The following is a 16,698-nucleotide window of genomic DNA, read 5'->3' as shown; positions in this document are numbered from 1 at the left end:
TACAAGTATCATCAACAATATGAGAAGAGTAAGTAGCAAATAGAGACTTCTCATGAGTAGATTGAAGCTCCTCATAGATCTTAGAGGTTTTGATGAGCTCTCCCTTGACATTATTGCATTCAAGGAGAAGGACCTCAAAATCCTTTTTAAGTTTATCATGAGCAACTTCAATCTCTCCTTTTGAAGATCTTAAGTCTCTACATGCTTGATGACTCTTCTCAAGTTCATGTTCAAGTTGTTCACTTTTAGCTTGTTCATGATTAAGTGAATCATTACAATTTTCAAAGTAAGCAAGAACATCTTGGAATCTTTGAAGAGCGTTATTTTTAGCTTTATGAAGAATTTTACTGATCACATAGATATTTTCAGTCAAGTCATCATCATCATCCTCATCGCAAATATCATCGTTATTGCACAGGAAAGATGATACCTCATTATTACCTCTTGCCATGAGGCACATGTGAACAGGAGGAGTTGATGATGATTCTTTTGGTGAATCAGATTCTTCATTAGTCAAAGGTACTTCATATTTCTTGATTTCCCCTAAATGATTAGTCATAGAGAAACTAGGGAGAAACAAGATATTTTGATCAAGAGGACATGAGGAAGCAAGCATATCACCACAGACATTTGTCGAGGGATCTTTAGGTGAAATGCATGACCTATCAGCACAATAATTTACACTATGTGTGGTGCTAGATATGCTCGTGTCCATAGAGGCTATGACATTTTCATCAACATAAATTTCTTCACTCACCATGTCATTACCTTGTGAGATTGAAGATGCTGAGGTGTGCAAGCAATCGGATATGGAAGTAGTGGTGGACTCTTTAAGATCGAAAAGAGTGAAGAGTTCATGCACCAACTCCTTCATCATAATACCGTCTTCATCAATATTGGACCCACCATATATATCTTCAAGTTTAGTCCAAACTTCATGAGCTGACTTGCAAGTCGAGATAGACTTAAACACTTCAGGACTTATGGTTCGATGAATGGCAAGAAAGGCCTCACAATCAAGATACATTTCATTAGTAGATGAAGATGCATCATCCTTTTTGTCGGCAATCCCTACAAGAACAATTCGTAAAGTATTTGGGCCCATGGCCCGAAAGTGATGAAGCATACGAATTCTCCATAGGGTATAATTTGTGCCATCAAAGTCAAAGATGCCATTCTGCACTAATCCAGTAGTCGACATCGATACTCTCTAGGTCGTGAAACCTAATTAAAGAGAGACATAGCTCTGATACCAATTGAAAAGACCTCGATGACGCCTAGAGGGGGGTGAATAGGCTATTTAAAAACTTCTTCAGATTTGGCTTGAACCTGATGCGGAAATAAACTAAGAGGGTACTTGTCAAGCACAAATCCTAAATGCACTAGGCACTGCAACGTGTATCAACAACTCGATCTACTAAGATGGACACAATGCAGTTACTAACAAGCACAAGTAAGTTACACAAACTTACTTGAGCTATATCACACGACAAGAAGGTGAACAACACAAGATACTAGATCACACTATATCACACGATATATCAAGGGCTGCAAGTATGTACGTGTGAATATAGAGGGTATGCTTGAATGGTGAATCTTGTACAAGAAATGGCCAACAAAATATAATGAGCACAAGCAATATGCAATGTATGTATGCTCAAATAACACAAGTAAACCATAAGTAAGGAGTTAGGGTTAAGGATAACCAAGGTCACTCAGACGAAGATGTATCCCGATGTTCACTTCCTTGGAGGAAAGCTAGTCACCGTTAGAGAGGTGGATGCTACCACGAAGGCACACCAACGCCACGAAGGCTCACCCTATTCTCCCTTTGAGATAACACCACAAAGGCGTTTCTCAACCACTAGTGGTAAGCCTTTGAGGTGGCTTCCAAACCCTCACAAACTTTTCCGGGGGAAATCACACGGATTGATTCCTCTCCGGAGAACTCCTACCACCTAGGAGTCTCCAACCTCCAAGAGTAACAAGATCACGGGGAATGCTCAAAACTTGCTCAAATCACAAATAGCTTGGGTTGAGAGAAGGAGAGGGAGACGATCTATCTTTTGATTGGAACAACTCTCAAAGAGGCTCACAAATGCTCTTCGGATCTAAGATTTGGAGTGAGCAAATGTGTGTGAGGTGGAAACATGTTCTTATGAGGATAAGGCTGTGTTGGGCAACCCTCTCACGAAGTGGGAGGGGGGTATTTATAGTGGGGAGAGAAATAAAGCCGTTGGGGACACTTTAAGTCACACAGGGTCCGGACGTCCGACAGTTGTCGGAAGTCCGGGCATTCGCGAGGGGTCAGACGTCCGACAGGGGTCGGTCGTCCGGGGCCTGTAGATACGACTGAAACTATTTTGAATTAAACAGCGACCGGACGTCCGACAGGGGTCGGTCGTCCGAGGCCTAAAGATAAGACTGAACCTATGTTGAATTTATCAGCCGCCGGACGTCCGGAGAGGACCGGAAATCCGAGTTATACATCTCAACTTCTACTGGTGGTAGGTTCCGGATTTCCGACGGGTGTCGAACGTTCGGCGCTCGGACGTCCGAAGAGAGCCGGATTTCCGAGATATAGAACTCATGTTCTTCTGGTGCAGGGCTCCGGATTTCCGAAGCCAGTCGGTCGTCCGAGCCTTGACCGGCCCTCGGACGTCCGGAGGGATCCGGAAGTCCGAGTTATATGGCTCAAGTTTCTCTGGTGCATAGTTCCGGAATTCCGAAGCTGGTCGGCTATCCGGGCCTCGGACGTCCGGAAAGAGCCGGAAGTCCGAGTTATATGGCTCTGATTTCTCTGGTATAGGATTCCGGATTTCCGAAGCTGTCGGTCGTCCGGCCCTCGGACGTCCGGAGGAAGCCGGATGTCCGAGGCACTGGTTCTGTTTACAGATAACAGCAATGCAGTGGAGATGTGGTCTGAGCATAAAGTGATGATGTAGTTTGAGAAAGTTCATCGCAAAACCTGTGATCCCCTCTTAATAGTGCGGGATCCCTAAGGACTCAAGAATCATAAAAGAGTACTGATGATCCATACTTGAGTGTATACTTTTATTAGCTGATCATCACTCCGCACAACTAACGTCAAAGGAACTGATACCTTTGAGTTAGCCCTTTCACCTGAGCTTGATGTTGTTGTTCCTTCTTGGCTCAAGTTGAAAGCAAGACATGATGAAGTCTTCAAGTAGCTTTCCCATACACAATGCGGAAAGCCTAGCTTATGTATTTATCTTCATTTGTCCATCATGTGTGAACATCCACAAGAACCAAGCATGTAGTGCTCAAGAATGCTTATCTTGATCTTGTCCTATCCACCATGTGAACATCCACAAGAATCAAGCATGTAGTGCTCAGGAATGCTTATCTTGATCTTGTCCTTGTTAGCACATGAGATTGTCGTTATCAACACATGATCATTGACAATAGTTTCAATGATATATTCGTGCTGATCCACTTGAACTTGCACACCACAATCTTGATGACGATCACCACTTGACGTCATCCTCCATGGGTTGTATGAGATCTTCCTTTTGACGCAAGCCCAATGGAAACACACCTAACCCCCACATAGGAGTCTCACAAAGACCATGGGTTAGTACACAAACACGTAATGGACAATGCTTACCATACCATGGGATCACTTGATCCCTCTCGGTACATCTTATACGCTTTGTGTGTTGATCATCTTGATTTACTCTTTGTCTCAGATCTTGATCAACCTAGTGTTTCTATGACCATCCTTTGGATAATAACTTGAATAACATCTTGGTCAACATATAAACTCCTTGAACCCAACAGATGGACTTCAAGAAGTGCCTATGGACAAGTCCTATAAATATAACTTAAAGCAACCATTAGTCCATAGGAGTTGTCATCAATTACCAAAACCACATATGGAGATATATGCTCTAACAGCGGCATGTCCCACCACTCTATCACCGTTACGTCGACGCTATGCTGGAACGGAAATCTGCGTCGGCCGCCTAGCGCCGTGGCGGCAGGCCCCAGCCGCCTCGGGCAGTGACGGCAGGTGACACGCGTCGCCTGGCGTGCGTGCCGCCAAGGTGGGTGGGGGTCTTTTCTGCCACTTTCGTCCACAGGTGGTCCTTTCCGACAAATAGACTGGGTTAGGGGTCCTTTTGAACAAAAATTCTCAGGGCCTTCCCCTGTTCAAGAAAAAGGATAGCCAAGTAAACAAGTCAAATAATATGCTTGAGAGCGTTTGCATATCTGCTATATTTTGGGTGGGACTGGGAGGTACAATCATCAGTCATTACGCTCCTCCATGGGGTACTTGTTTTAGGAAAGCCATCGTGCCAGTTTGTATTGCCTTAGAAATAATTGTTACATGTGTCTTGAAGAGAAGACTCTAGTACGAATAGTTAGTTAACTATAGAAATATGAAAAGAAAATGACACTATTTATAGTAACGAATGGCATATAGCCCCACATGGCCTATACGAGTACTATTCCATCCATCCTAAAATTCTTGTTTTATAGTATTTGTTTAGATATAGTCACGGTTTAGTATTTAGATACATCTATTTTTAGACAAACTTAGAATAAGAATTTTAGAACTGAGGGAGTACTTGGTACAGTTCAGAAAATCTTAGCATGCATCTAAAAAACTTGTGATGGTACAGTATGTTATAGCCCCACATAGCCTATACGAGTACTACTTTGTACAGTTCAGAAAATCTTAGCATGCATCTAAAAAACTTGTCACGGTACAGTACGTGCCAGTGATTTCATCTTCACCCATGGTGCGTTCAACAATACGCATTCCATTTCCCTGAGAAAATCATTCAGATTTCTCAGATAGGTCAGCCTCGACCTGAACTCAGCACGAGAATACAACTTCTCGTCTTTGCTTCGCAATTCCATGGGCTTCCCCTAAGTTTCGTCCCGTTAATGCAATGTGTATCGCTATCCTCTACCCCCTCTTGGACCTCTGACTCACTTATAGTTCTTGGATCTGCAAATTGCAGTTAACTACGTAGTTCTGTCATAAATGAACTATGTACTTGCGGAGTCCGTCATAATCAATGAGTATTTCACTGCCATTCTACCGATGCTGATCTTGGTTGTCACTTGTCAGGCGGCTAGTACTGGTAAGGCCATTGCGCCTCTTCGGGCTGAGTAGTTGAAGTTCCCTGTGCCATATAGCAGAAACAGTTATAAAAATTTGCACCTAAACTGAAGACAAGTGCCACAATGTTGAAATGGATTAAAAGATCATGAGTTCAGTGGCGATACGGATATTGCAATACAAAGACTTTGCAAATATTGTACCCTTCGAACGATACACATGTGTACTTAGTAATACCTACCAATAAATGCAAGCTCCATATTAGAACATGATTAGTCGTCCTAAAATAAATGGCATGGTTGGGGTTAAGTACAGTTTTTTTTTTAAGTTCCAGCAATAGCTGGCTGATTCATTCATAGCAGAAAGCAATGGGGAAAACAAAGTGGGATGATGATGCTAGGATCGGGGATGCTTTGATCACAAGACGACCAAAACCTTCCCAAAAAGAAAAGGATACAATGCTGATTTCTTACCGTGGTTCCCTGAAGAGGCTCTCTATGCGTCTAGCTCCTGCCAACCTCCATTGCTCCATGCAGTTTGTGATCCTTGCAATGATGTCTCTGGTGCTTGGCGATTTCTTTTGGAAGGTGCATCGGTTACGTTCTTGCCAGATTGCCCAACAGGCGAGGAGCCTCATTGTCTTGGCTCCCTTCTTCCATCTGGGGGATGTTTCCTCTTGCGATCTCAGAGCAATGGCCGAGGCTGTTTGTTCATGCCAATCATCCATGGGTTTGAGAGAGGCGCATCCCTCCCACTCGCTCATTTTGTTCCAAACCTCCTGATATTTTGGGCAGGTCCAAAAGAGGTGTTTACTTGATTCCAAACTTTGCATGCAAAGCTGGCAGAAATATTCATTGGGCCACCCTCGACGTTGCAGTCTCTCGTTGCACCATAGCCTGTTCTGGAACATGAGCCATGCCAGTATCTTCATAGGCCCCGGTTCCCAAACCTTCCAGATGAGCTTGTCGAAGCAGGATGCAATTCTCCCTTGGAACTGCATGGAGTACGCGGACGAAGCCAACATGCAAGCATAGGGGGCAAGTTTATTCATGGAGGGGGCAAAGTTCATAGGAAGTAAAAAAATTAGCTACAACAACCATTATTATAGTAGAAAAATCAATTTGATAGGGGGGGTCTAGCCCCCCCTTGTCCCCCCCCCCTAGAATCGTCCCTTAGTACGCCGAGTGCGCAGAGTACTGTCCAGAGTTCTCCGTGCGCCAAGTGATGCAGTCCTGGGTGTCATCCTGGAGTTGACTCTACATTCCTCCCACTAACTGGTGCAGGGAGAGGAAGCTTTGCACGAGGTGGTGGTTGTTGCCGTGCGCTAGATCCTCGATCCAGGTATCATCCTTGAGAGCCTCTCTAACCGTCGTGTGTTTTCTTCACGAGTGCTTGTAAAGTCCTAGGAATTCTGCGCGAGTGTGCCGTTGTTCAGCCATGTGGAGTGCCAGAAGGAGTCGGATCGCCCGTCCCCGATGGCGACGGACGTGGCCACGGCAAACAAGGCCCTGTCTTGCCCGTTGCATGGCACATCCATGCCCACCCACGGTCGGTCAGGGTGGCGCCAAGGCTGCCAGAGTCACTGCTGTCGAAGGGCCCGACCGAACTTGTGCAGATCGGGAACTTCCAGGCCCCCAAATTCTATTGGGGAGCAGACCGTGCTCCAATTGACCTTGCAACCGGCCCCCGACAGTTCATCATTTTTGCTCCATAGAAAATAGCGGATGCTCTTGTCTGTTAGAGATATATCACGCCCGATATGGGGCCACGATGCCTTCTTATGTTAGGATTCTATTGTATGGTTAGGATAGTTAGAGATCTCCTCTATCTCTTCCTTATGTATGCATATCTCTCTCTTTCCCTAACTTGTACTCCAATCCAACTATCAATATAGGTTGCGGCTCTCCTTGTCTAGAAGATTGAAAAGCTTCCATAACATCTTACATTGTCCACCTCTTTGAGCAGCTTGATCGGGATTGGTCGCACGGTAAGGGCGAAGGATGGCATGGCAGAGAGCACGCATCGTATGACGGCGCGACGACCAGCAATGTGCATGAGTGCCCCCTTCCATCCAGCCAGCCGGGCCTTGATCCTATTGATAATAAACTGGAGCTGGGCTAGACGTAGACGGCCCGGGGAGGCCGGCAACCCGAGGTATCTTATAGGAAAGGGGACCACTTCACCCCCGAAGTCAGCGAACACCTCTTGGACGTCGATTTCCTCGCAACTGATCGGCGACACCGAAGATTTTGCAAAGTTGATGCGTAGGCCAGATGCCTTGCCGAATCCCTATAGTATGTGCATGAGCGAGCTGATCACTTGTCGTTGTGGGTTCACAAATATGATGCCGTCGTCGACGTACAGATAAACTCATGGTCAATTGTTGCGGTTTGGAAAGGGTTGGAGCATACCCTACTCCATCGCGGCTGTGAGCAGGTGGTGGAGCGGGTCGATGGTGATGATGAAAAGGAAAGGAGAGAGGGGGTCTCCCTACATTAGGCCGCAGCGGTGCTGAATTCTATCTCCGGCAATTCCATAGAGTAATACCGACGAAGATGCGGAGGACAGAAGGAAGGCCACCCAGTCCCTCCATCCGGCGCTAAAACCTAGCTTTTGCAATAGCTCTAGCAAGTATTCCCATGACACCGTGTCAAAGGCCTTTGCAATGTCTACCTTCATGAGCATAGTCAGAACCTTCTTTCGGTGGAGGGAGCAGACAATGTTTTGCACGAAGAGGTAGCTGTCGTGTATACATTTGTGCGCTGGAAGGCCAACTACGCGGGCCAAATGATGTGATGAATGATTGTCCCTAGCCTAATTGAGAGAACCTTGGACACCAACTTAGCAATCGAGCGAATTAGGATGATGGGCATGAAGTCCTTCACAGTGGTTGCCTCGTTCTTCTTGGGCAGCAGCACCACTGTGGCCTCGTTTAGTCTTGCGAACCCCCCCCCCCCCCCCGGGCCATGTGATAGAATTGTTCAAACATAGCCATAATATCCTCCTTGATGATAGCTGAACAGCTTCTGAAGAAGGATCCGTTGAAGCCGTCCAGGCCTGGATATTTCTCCTGATGGGAGCTGCAGATCGTGCGTCAGACCTCGCCCTCCGAGAAGGGGTGATCAAGGCCCCCTGCCGGCAGCGATGGTAGATCAATCCTAACCCAGCTTATGTTGGTACTCCTTTGTGCGACATGTCCTAAAGTGGACGTGAAGTGTGTGTTGATGGCCGCGGCTTTGACTGTGTGGTTGGTGACAATGGAGTCGTTTGTTCGAAGGGAGTGGATGAAGTTCTTCTGCCGCCGGGAGTTTATTTTGTCCTGGAAAAAGGTTGTCTTGGCATCTTCGGCCTGCATCCAGGTTACGCGGAATGCTTGTCGTCTACATGCTCTCTCGATGGCTGCTAGGCCCATGATCCTCGTCTTGAGAAGCTTTCAAAGGTTGTGCTCGGCGTGGGAGAGGGGTCTGCTCTCCTGTGCGATATCAAAGCAAAGAACTGTCTCTATGGCTAGCTGCAGTTGCAGCTTCGTTTCGCTGCAGAAGTCTTTTGCTCAAATTTTTAGGTCCTTAGCCACCCTACTTAGCTTTGTGCCAATGCGTCGAAAAGCACAAGTTATTGCCACGGGTCTCTGCCACGCCCGCATGAACGTCGTATGGAAGCGTGGGAACTTTGGCCAAAAGGATTCAAATCTGAAACGGGCTGGCCTGTGCGGAGCTCTGGTTGCCGCAAGGAGGAGGGGGGATGGTAGGAGCAGGAAGTCGACGTCGCGTGGAGGAGGAAGGAGGGGAAGAGGGAACCCCATTCTATGTTGCAAAAGAACTTGCCTATGCTAAGCAGGGTTGGGTCTTCCCGCTCGTTGCTCCAAGTGTATCTGCGGTTTTTGCACTTGATTTCCCTAAGGCCTACAGAGTCAATTGCAGCCCTAAATTTTCCTATCATCCTACGGTTGATGTTGGGGTTATTCTTGTCGGTCGCCTTGTAGATTAAGCTGAAATCTCCGTTGATGAGCTATGGCTCAGCAGCCGGTGGTGCTGCGCTTCCTCCCTTGGCTAAGAAGGCATCCTTTTGCGAGTCGTCCACAGGCCCGTAGACGGTGTTGAGCCAAAAACTAGTGTTGGAAGCGAGCATCGTGTGTTGACGTATAATGTGCTGCCTAGTCTCTTTCATCAGATCAGTCTTTTCGTTGCATTGGCTAGAGCATGCACTTCTACATGGTATCAGAGCCAAGAGGTCTCGAGTTCAAGACCCGGCTGGCGCAATTAAATTGCAACCCACGTTCGGTCCACGTTTAGGCCTCAGGAAGCCACACGTGAGTGTGCGAGATGACCCTGACTAAGTTCTGACCCCAGAAGATTGTCGCCCTTCCTCGCGTTCCCAGGGCTGGTAGCACAACGCAATCAGATAGCCTGCTGCCTCCGGTTTCACAGACTAGAACTTGGTCCCACGTCTCGATCTTCGTCTCTTGTAAGCATAGAATAGCTAGCCTATGCGAGTCAACCGAGTACAGTTTCTGCTGTTTTGCAAAAAATAAAAAATAAAAATATTTGTTCTGTTAACTCTTTCCACACTTAAAGCTTCAACTAGACAGTTTCAGAGAAGTATGAGCAAACAAACAAAATAACACGTACGGTGTGTACAATTGTTGCGTTGTCAACAAGACAATCCACTAATCCCGCACATAATTGATCAGAATAATAAAATTGATTCTCATTCCCTTTCCCAGGACAAAATAAAATTACAATTGTCAATATTATCTAGAAGGTGTTAATTGGGAGTGAAGCAACGATATAAATAAAAGCCCATGCGCATATTGTTGTGGCAATGAATAGTTGAATACTATCGTGGTTCTGTGCTTTTAAATGGGATGTTGGTCCTTTGGACATTGTGATATAATTTCTCTTCCTTCCTCTCGACATCCTGATATAAAAGTATCTACAAGGTTCATGCGCAAACAATCGAGCAATGACGCTTTCAAAAATTCACAAGACCTTTGATCAGAAAACTCACTTCTTTTGTACTTGCTGATTTGCAGGCCATTATTAGTCCTTCCAAGCCAGCAGGACTGTGGTCAAATTTCTGTTGCTGTTGGTCCTGCCCCTCATTTCCCTTATTCATCTTGAAACGAAATAACAGAATTACTTTATAAAGAGAAAGGTAAGGCAATTTTTTTAGGAGGACAACTACTGGCTTCTGCATTATTGAGATGCACACAATCATATTTATTTATCGACAAGCATGTCAATAAGAATGATAAAGAGAAATATTACATTATTTCATTTAAACTACACAAAAGCGACATTGCTACGTACTGCATCATTTACCGTTTAGAATTACAACAGTTTAAGTACTACTCCCTCTGTCTGAAATTACTTATCGGAAAAATGCATAAAAATAGATGTATCTAGAATGAAAATACGTCTAGATACATCCATTCCTCGGATAATTAACTGCACAATTAACCAGCAAATGTCTACTTTGCATAAACTTTAACGGGTGAAAATATATACCTTCAGTGGCGTAGCCAGCCTAGTGTGTTAGGGTGGTCCAATGATAGAAATTTTACATAAAATTATTTATTTATGAAGATATAACTTTTCTACTACACTATATACATGCCATGGGAAAATTTCAGGGTGGTCCATGGACCACCCTGTCCACCCCCTAGCTACGCCACTGTATACCTTTCTCTATAATTAACTGCACAATTAATTATCAGGATTTGGGTATAGCTACCTAAGTAAGTTACCTCATCACCTTGCTTCAGCATTTGGTGTTGCTGTCGCAGCATCTGGACGGCAGCAGCGGTCGAAGGCTCATGCAATAATGTCGATGTTGTGGCAGCGGCACTCTGCCGTGGCTGTGTCTGATAGAATACCTTTGATACGATCAACTCCCCTTCCTTCTCGTCCTCTAGGTCGCCGAGGTGGTACTGGTGCATCACCCAATTAGTCTTCTCTGCCTTTCGTGTCTTACCGAAGTTGATGTACAAGACTAGGATCTTCTTGCACCCCTTGTGTCGCCCGTCCACCATCAGCGGCCGTGTCTTGCCAGTCTTGTGCCATCGCGTCTCGGCACCATTTTTACTGTTGGACAGCTCACTCTCTGCGTGGATCTTTCTCCTCTTCCTCGTGCCTGTGGTGTAGGCCTTTGATGGTCTGTGGAAAAAGTGTTTGCTCTGACCATTTTTTGTCACACCTGGTGATCAAGTAGACATAGTTCGTTTCGATAAAGAAATATACAAAGAGTTTGGGTGATCATACAAGTTATAGGAGAATAGGTAGTACCGTAGTAGTTATTGATTCAACCAAAACATGAATGGATCTTGTTTTGTACGTACTGTATGGCTATAGATCTCGATTCTCACCTGGGAGTTTCTCTGGATGGGTGTAGCAAATGCCATCTTCTCCCTCAATGGTGGGTATGAAGTCATCGATGAGCGTGTGAGCGTTCTTCATCACCTTGGACTCAAGGTGCTCAAGCAGCTCCTGGTCCGTCGGATCAAACTTGACACCGGCAGGAAACCCAACCATGTCCTTGAGATAGCGGTAACATGACATTTACCCCAGAAACAAACATCACATGAGAGATTTAATTTGTTTGTGCACACATGCACCCAAGAGCTGAACAAGATAAGCAGTACATAATTAATATATATATGTACCGGCTTGTAGTCGAGCTCATGGCCGCAGTTGGTGCAGCGCTGTGAAAAAAAGAACCCCTGCTCCTGGTGCTTAGCGTCAATCATGGACTTGGAGTACTCTGGGTGACCCTTCTCCATGAGTTGCTATACATGGATGATATGCTAATTGATATCAGTAACGAATTAATCTCAATTCAATAAACATGCATCCGAAGTTCCGAACATGAGAAGTAACAAATAGAAGGCCCAAGACAGGTGGAGACCAAGCAACTTAAGAGATCAACTCAGATAAAGCCAGCAGAACGTGATGATAACAAAAATTCAAAGGCACGTATTTTCCACCATTTAATTAGTTATTTGATATTACAGGGGGGTCCTAATCGCTGAAAGGATTATCATAACAATTATATATATATAGTTCTTTTTAATCTTCTGAATGTGTTAGCTGTGCGCCCAAAAATTGAACAGTGAAGTACTCGCTCCGTTCTAAAATAAGTGTCTTAAGCTTAGTACAAATTTATACTAGAGCTAGCATAAAGTTAAGACAGTTATTTTGGGACAGAGGGAGTACAATACTTCCATGAACTGCTGCCCCTGCTCGCCCATAAATCCACAACCAATACAAAATTCCAACTAAATAACCCCTGGATGCTAGGAACAGTATGCACCTGAGCCTGGTTTTTTTGTTTCTTCTACATGCAGTCGGATAGGGAGGAAAAAGAAATACAACACCAATCTCTTCAAATAAAAATCAAAACCAGCGAGCAGGAAGGAAATTTTCCTTGTCCAAGGGCAACTATTGTTGATGGCATTTGGAGCAAATATTAGATATTCGAACTTCTGCAGATTGTTTTTCTCTGGGGAATTTTCGGGTGAATCAAAAGACAAACCATCCGTTAGCACTGCACTATCAAAGATCGAAACTGCATCGATGGAGGGGCGAAGGCTAGCTAAGTTCGTTGTAATTAACAAGCTCGCCGGAGCTAGTGGCGCACCGCCATGAGATCTGGCGCGAATCAATCTCAGCAAGCGAACGGGAAATAGAAGAGGCGGGTGGGGGGGACTGCGGAGTGAGAGGAGCTCACATGGAGGGTGGAGAGTCGATTTTCTGAGGCGCGTGGCGGCGTGCGCTGCACCGCCGGAAGCCGCCGGTGGATCGATCCAGGCAGTGGACGGGGTGGGAGAGAGAGGCGAAGTGGGGGAGCAGGCACGACGAGGAGAGGAAGAGCAGCAGATCGAGATGATGGATATCGGTGCGGGGAACTGCTCTTCCTTGCAACGCAAGGCAGCACAGGCTGGTTGGAGTGCTGGGGCGGAGCGGAGCCGAGCGTCCACGAGGGAGGAACGGAAGCCAGGTGGGAACAGGGAAGCGCATTTTCTTTTCCGTATTTATTATTTTCCTTTAACACAAGGGGAGGGCGCAATTGTGTTTTAGTACTCCCTCATTTTCTTTTTTTAGTCTGCATATAAAATTCTCTGAAATTAAACTTTTAAAAGTTTGAACAACTTTACAGGAAAACAAAAGGGAACAGTGTTTCTACTCCCTGTCTCATATGAGTTCGGGCAAAATCTAAAAATCAGTAAAAAAAATGGAAAAAATAAAAAATATACCTCCTCCATCTCAAAATAAGTGTCTTAACTTTGCACTAGCTTTTACCTTTGATAGATCGGCTTATGGTCTTTTAGTTTCAGAGATTAAGAGTTTTATTTTGGATAGGGAGGTTTCTATTCTTAAAATCAGTAAAGAACAAAATAGAGTTGCCCATTGTTTAGCAAACTTTGATAGAAGTGGAGATAGTACTGCTTGTTGGTTGGGTTGACCACCTCCATGCATCACCATGTTGGTTGCTGAGGATTGTAACTCTATACAGTTGGAATAAAATCTCCTTGTTCTGCGCAAAAAAAAAAACTTTGCACTAGCTTTAATACAAAGTTGTACTAAGCTTGAGACAATTATTTTGAGACAGAGGAAGTATGATTTTTGTTTGCAAGCATAATGCTCGTGTGTGTAATGTTCCTGCAAACTTTGATGGAGTTTGGACATTCGTGGAGCACATGATTTTTTTTTGGCTCTATGAGTAAGTTTATTGTCCGCCCACTGTTTCGACATATTTCCTCTTTTTTGTCATGAGCTCCTCAAATGTTTAAATAGGTTAAATTTTTGCCCCGGACATCACAAACTTGCACGTCTTCCATGCAAAATAAGTTTAGATTTTTATAAAATTCTACTTTTTTAAATTTACTTTAGCTCGGGAGCAGATGAGCTCAGGTGCAGAGATGGACTTTTGGGAAAAAATATCAGTATTTAAAATATGAAATAACATCATTATGCATAAAAAATAATTTCACTATATTATTTCAACATATAGATGTTAATTGCTTTTAATATACATTTGGCCAAACTTTGCGTAGTTTGACTTAAGATAAATCTTATACCCGAAGTAAGAAAAAACAGCTCGAGTAACTCTTTTCTTAACAGCTCGAGTAACTCTTGAGTGACACAGAGTGGAGCGTTCTGACGCATGGGGTTCATGGAAGTACTCTGTTAGCCTACGTTCATTGTTTGACATCCAAGTGAACCCATTTGCTAGTAAAGGAATCCAGGGCTTTTTGTGTCACGTGTGGTTCTCCCAAGCTGCTTGTGGAATGGGCGATAAGTGATGTGGCTGCCAAATTAGCGACCGAGGCGACACCCTTTGGAGTTCCTTGAAAAGGGAAATCTCACAAATTCCTCACTTGTGATTCCTATTTTCCATCATCTCGCCTCCACAAACCTCTCACATTTGGCAGTGATTCAAGAAGAAGAAGATCACAGGCCTGCGGTGCTCCTTGGGAGGGAAGTTGTGTGTTTCGGGTCAGGGGACACCTAGGGAAGGTAGTTGAGAAGGCGACCTTGTAGCGGGTTGTCGGGAAACATAGTAGAAAACAAAACAAAACGCTCTATAAACTAGGAACATTATGAAAATGCAATAGCGATTTGGATCAGACCGTTACCAACTCTAAGTTGCGGCACAAGAAGACGAGTTGGTATAGATCGTTCTTAAAGTCCATCACTATCAATGAATGATCCCTCGAGCGTAATACCGAATGCACGGCCTCTCCACAGATTGGAAGTGTACGGCCTTCACGATCCGACAACGCTTTATCGTCCAGAGCTAATCGTCGTTGGAGAATTATAGGTACTTTATTCTAACTTTTCCATGGCTTGCACCCCGATACAATCCATAGACTCATGAAAGTAAGCAAACAATGCAAAGAAAACAAAATCTGTCAAAAACAGAACAGTCTGTAGCAATCTGTCGAAAAGTCATACTACGGAAACTCCAAAAAATCTGTAAAATTAGGACAACGTGGACAATCTTTATATCAATAACATGTAAAAAATTCACACACATTCGACACTCTGATGAATTTATAAAATTTCTGGACTGGGCGTCAAAGTTTCTGTTTTTTACTGAATTGCATTCACAAGCATCCATATCATCTCGAAGGTCTTACTTGGCACAAACACTAATTAAAATATATGAAACCAACTCAAAACATAAGAAAATAAAGGAAAATAGAAATAACAGAAACAAAAAGCAAAAAATTATTTTGTTCGTTGGGTTGCCTCCCATCAAGCGCTATCGTTTTATGGCCTTAGCTATGCATAAAGCAACACATCAAGTATTGTTGTCCTTGGATTTTACTCCATAGGTAGCCCTCATAATGGATTCATAGGGTGGTTTAATCTTGGTCCTTGGAATGTGTTCCATGCCTTTTTTTCAAAGAAAACTGAAACTTTATATTTCCCTCTTTCATATCAATCACCGCACTAATGGTGCGTAAAAACGGTCTACCAAGAATCAAAGGGCAAAACGGAATGCAATCGATGTCAAGAACAATAAAGTCCACGGGTACATAGTTCCTATTTGCAACAATAAAAACATCATTTATCCTCTCCAATGGCTTTTTAATAGTGGAATCCGCCAAATGCAAATTAAGAGAACACTCATCCAATTTGGAAAAAAACAAGAACATCACAAAGTGACTTCGGAATAGTAGAAACACTTGCACCCAAATCACACAAAGCATTGCACTCAAAAATTTTAATCATAACTTTAATAGTAGGTTCCCACTCATCATATAACTTTCTAGGAATAGAAATCTCCAACTCAAGTTTTTCTTCCAAATTTTCATTAAGGCATCCACGATATGTTTAGTAAAAGCCTTATTTTGTTCATAAGCATTTGGTGAGTTCAACATAGATTGGAACATAGAAATACATTCAACCAAATAGCAACTATCATAATTAAAGTCCTTGTAATCCAAAATAGTGGGTGTATTACAAGATAAAGTTTTAACCTCTTGAAACCCACTTTTAATAATTTTTGCATCAAGATTTTCACCCTCCGAATCATGGAGACGCTTGTAACGCCCAAATGCGATCCTATCCTTATTTAGGCACGAGGGCCTCGACAGAGATAGAAGCGCATCTCGTCGTTTCGCAAGAATGGATATCGTTACAAGTACAAGTACTGAATAGAAGAGATATAAAGAATTTGGCTTACACTCGCCACAAGCTACATCAGAGTCACAACAGTACAATACGTAAACATCATGAAGAAGAGCAGGGTCCGACTACGGACAAAAACAAACGAGAAAAGAAGAATGGCGTCCATCCTTGCTATCCCAGGCTGTCGGCCTGGAACCCATCCTAGATCGATGAAGAAGAAGAAGAAGAAGCAACTCCAAATGAACAATCAACGCGCTTCCGTCAAGTAACCTTTACCTGTACCTGCAATTGGTGTTGTAGTAATCTGTGAGCCACAGGGGACTCAGCAATCTCATTTTCAAAGGTATCAAGACTAGCAGAGCTTAATAGGTGAGGTATGGTTAAGTGGTGAGGCTGCAGCAAGCGGCTAAGCTATATATGAGGTGGCTAACTTACGAGTACAAGAAAAAAGAGGGGGATGATCTACGCATA

General features: G+C 44.0%; 1 protein-coding gene across 2 annotated transcripts; it reads right to left on the bottom strand.

Moving 5' to 3' along the window:
- Window positions 1-4,590: 4,590 nt before the first annotated feature.
- LOC123444805 (NAC domain-containing protein 75-like) lies at window positions 4,591-13,062 on the bottom strand. 2 transcript variants are annotated; one of them, XM_045121654.1, is made up of 7 exons: window positions 12,818-13,062; window positions 11,754-11,876; window positions 11,457-11,625; window positions 10,839-11,287; window positions 10,100-10,207; window positions 5,566-6,086; window positions 4,591-5,156 (listed from the first exon to the last, which is right to left on the bottom strand). In XM_045121654.1, the coding sequence occupies exons 2-7, from the start codon at window positions 11,868-11,870 to the stop codon at window positions 5,069-5,071; spliced, it is 1,452 nt and encodes a 483-aa protein (XP_044977589.1). In that variant the 5' UTR covers window positions 11,871-11,876; window positions 12,818-13,062; the 3' UTR covers window positions 4,591-5,068. The 2 variants fall into 2 exon arrangements, with proteins under 2 accessions (XP_044977589.1, XP_044977590.1); XM_045121655.1 differs by lacking the exon at window positions 5,566-6,086.
- Between the last annotated feature and the right edge of the window lie 3,636 nt (window positions 13,063-16,698).

The sequence above is a fragment of the Hordeum vulgare genome, chromosome 3H, assembly GCF_904849725.1.
Source record: "Hordeum vulgare subsp. vulgare chromosome 3H, MorexV3_pseudomolecules_assembly, whole genome shotgun sequence".
NCBI classification, from domain to species: domain Eukaryota; kingdom Viridiplantae; phylum Streptophyta; class Magnoliopsida; order Poales; family Poaceae; genus Hordeum; species Hordeum vulgare.
Note: the sequence above shows the minus strand (reverse complement) of the source record. Positions and strands in the feature narration are given on the sequence as shown.

Excerpts from the sequence above, each read along its gene's own strand:
- LOC123444805 (XM_045121654.1), bottom strand. The coding sequence starts at position 11,870 with ATGGAGAAGGGTCACCCAGAGTACTCCAAGTCCATGATTGACGCTAAG. Across the intron at positions 11,626-11,753 it reads ATGAGCTCGACTACAAGCCG|GACATGGTTGGGTTTCCTGC; the intron begins GTACATATATAT and ends CGCTATCTCAAG. Across the intron at positions 11,288-11,456 it reads CCATCCAGAGAAACTCCCAG|GTGTGACAAAAAATGGTCAG; the intron begins GTGAGAATCGAG and ends CTTGATCACCAG.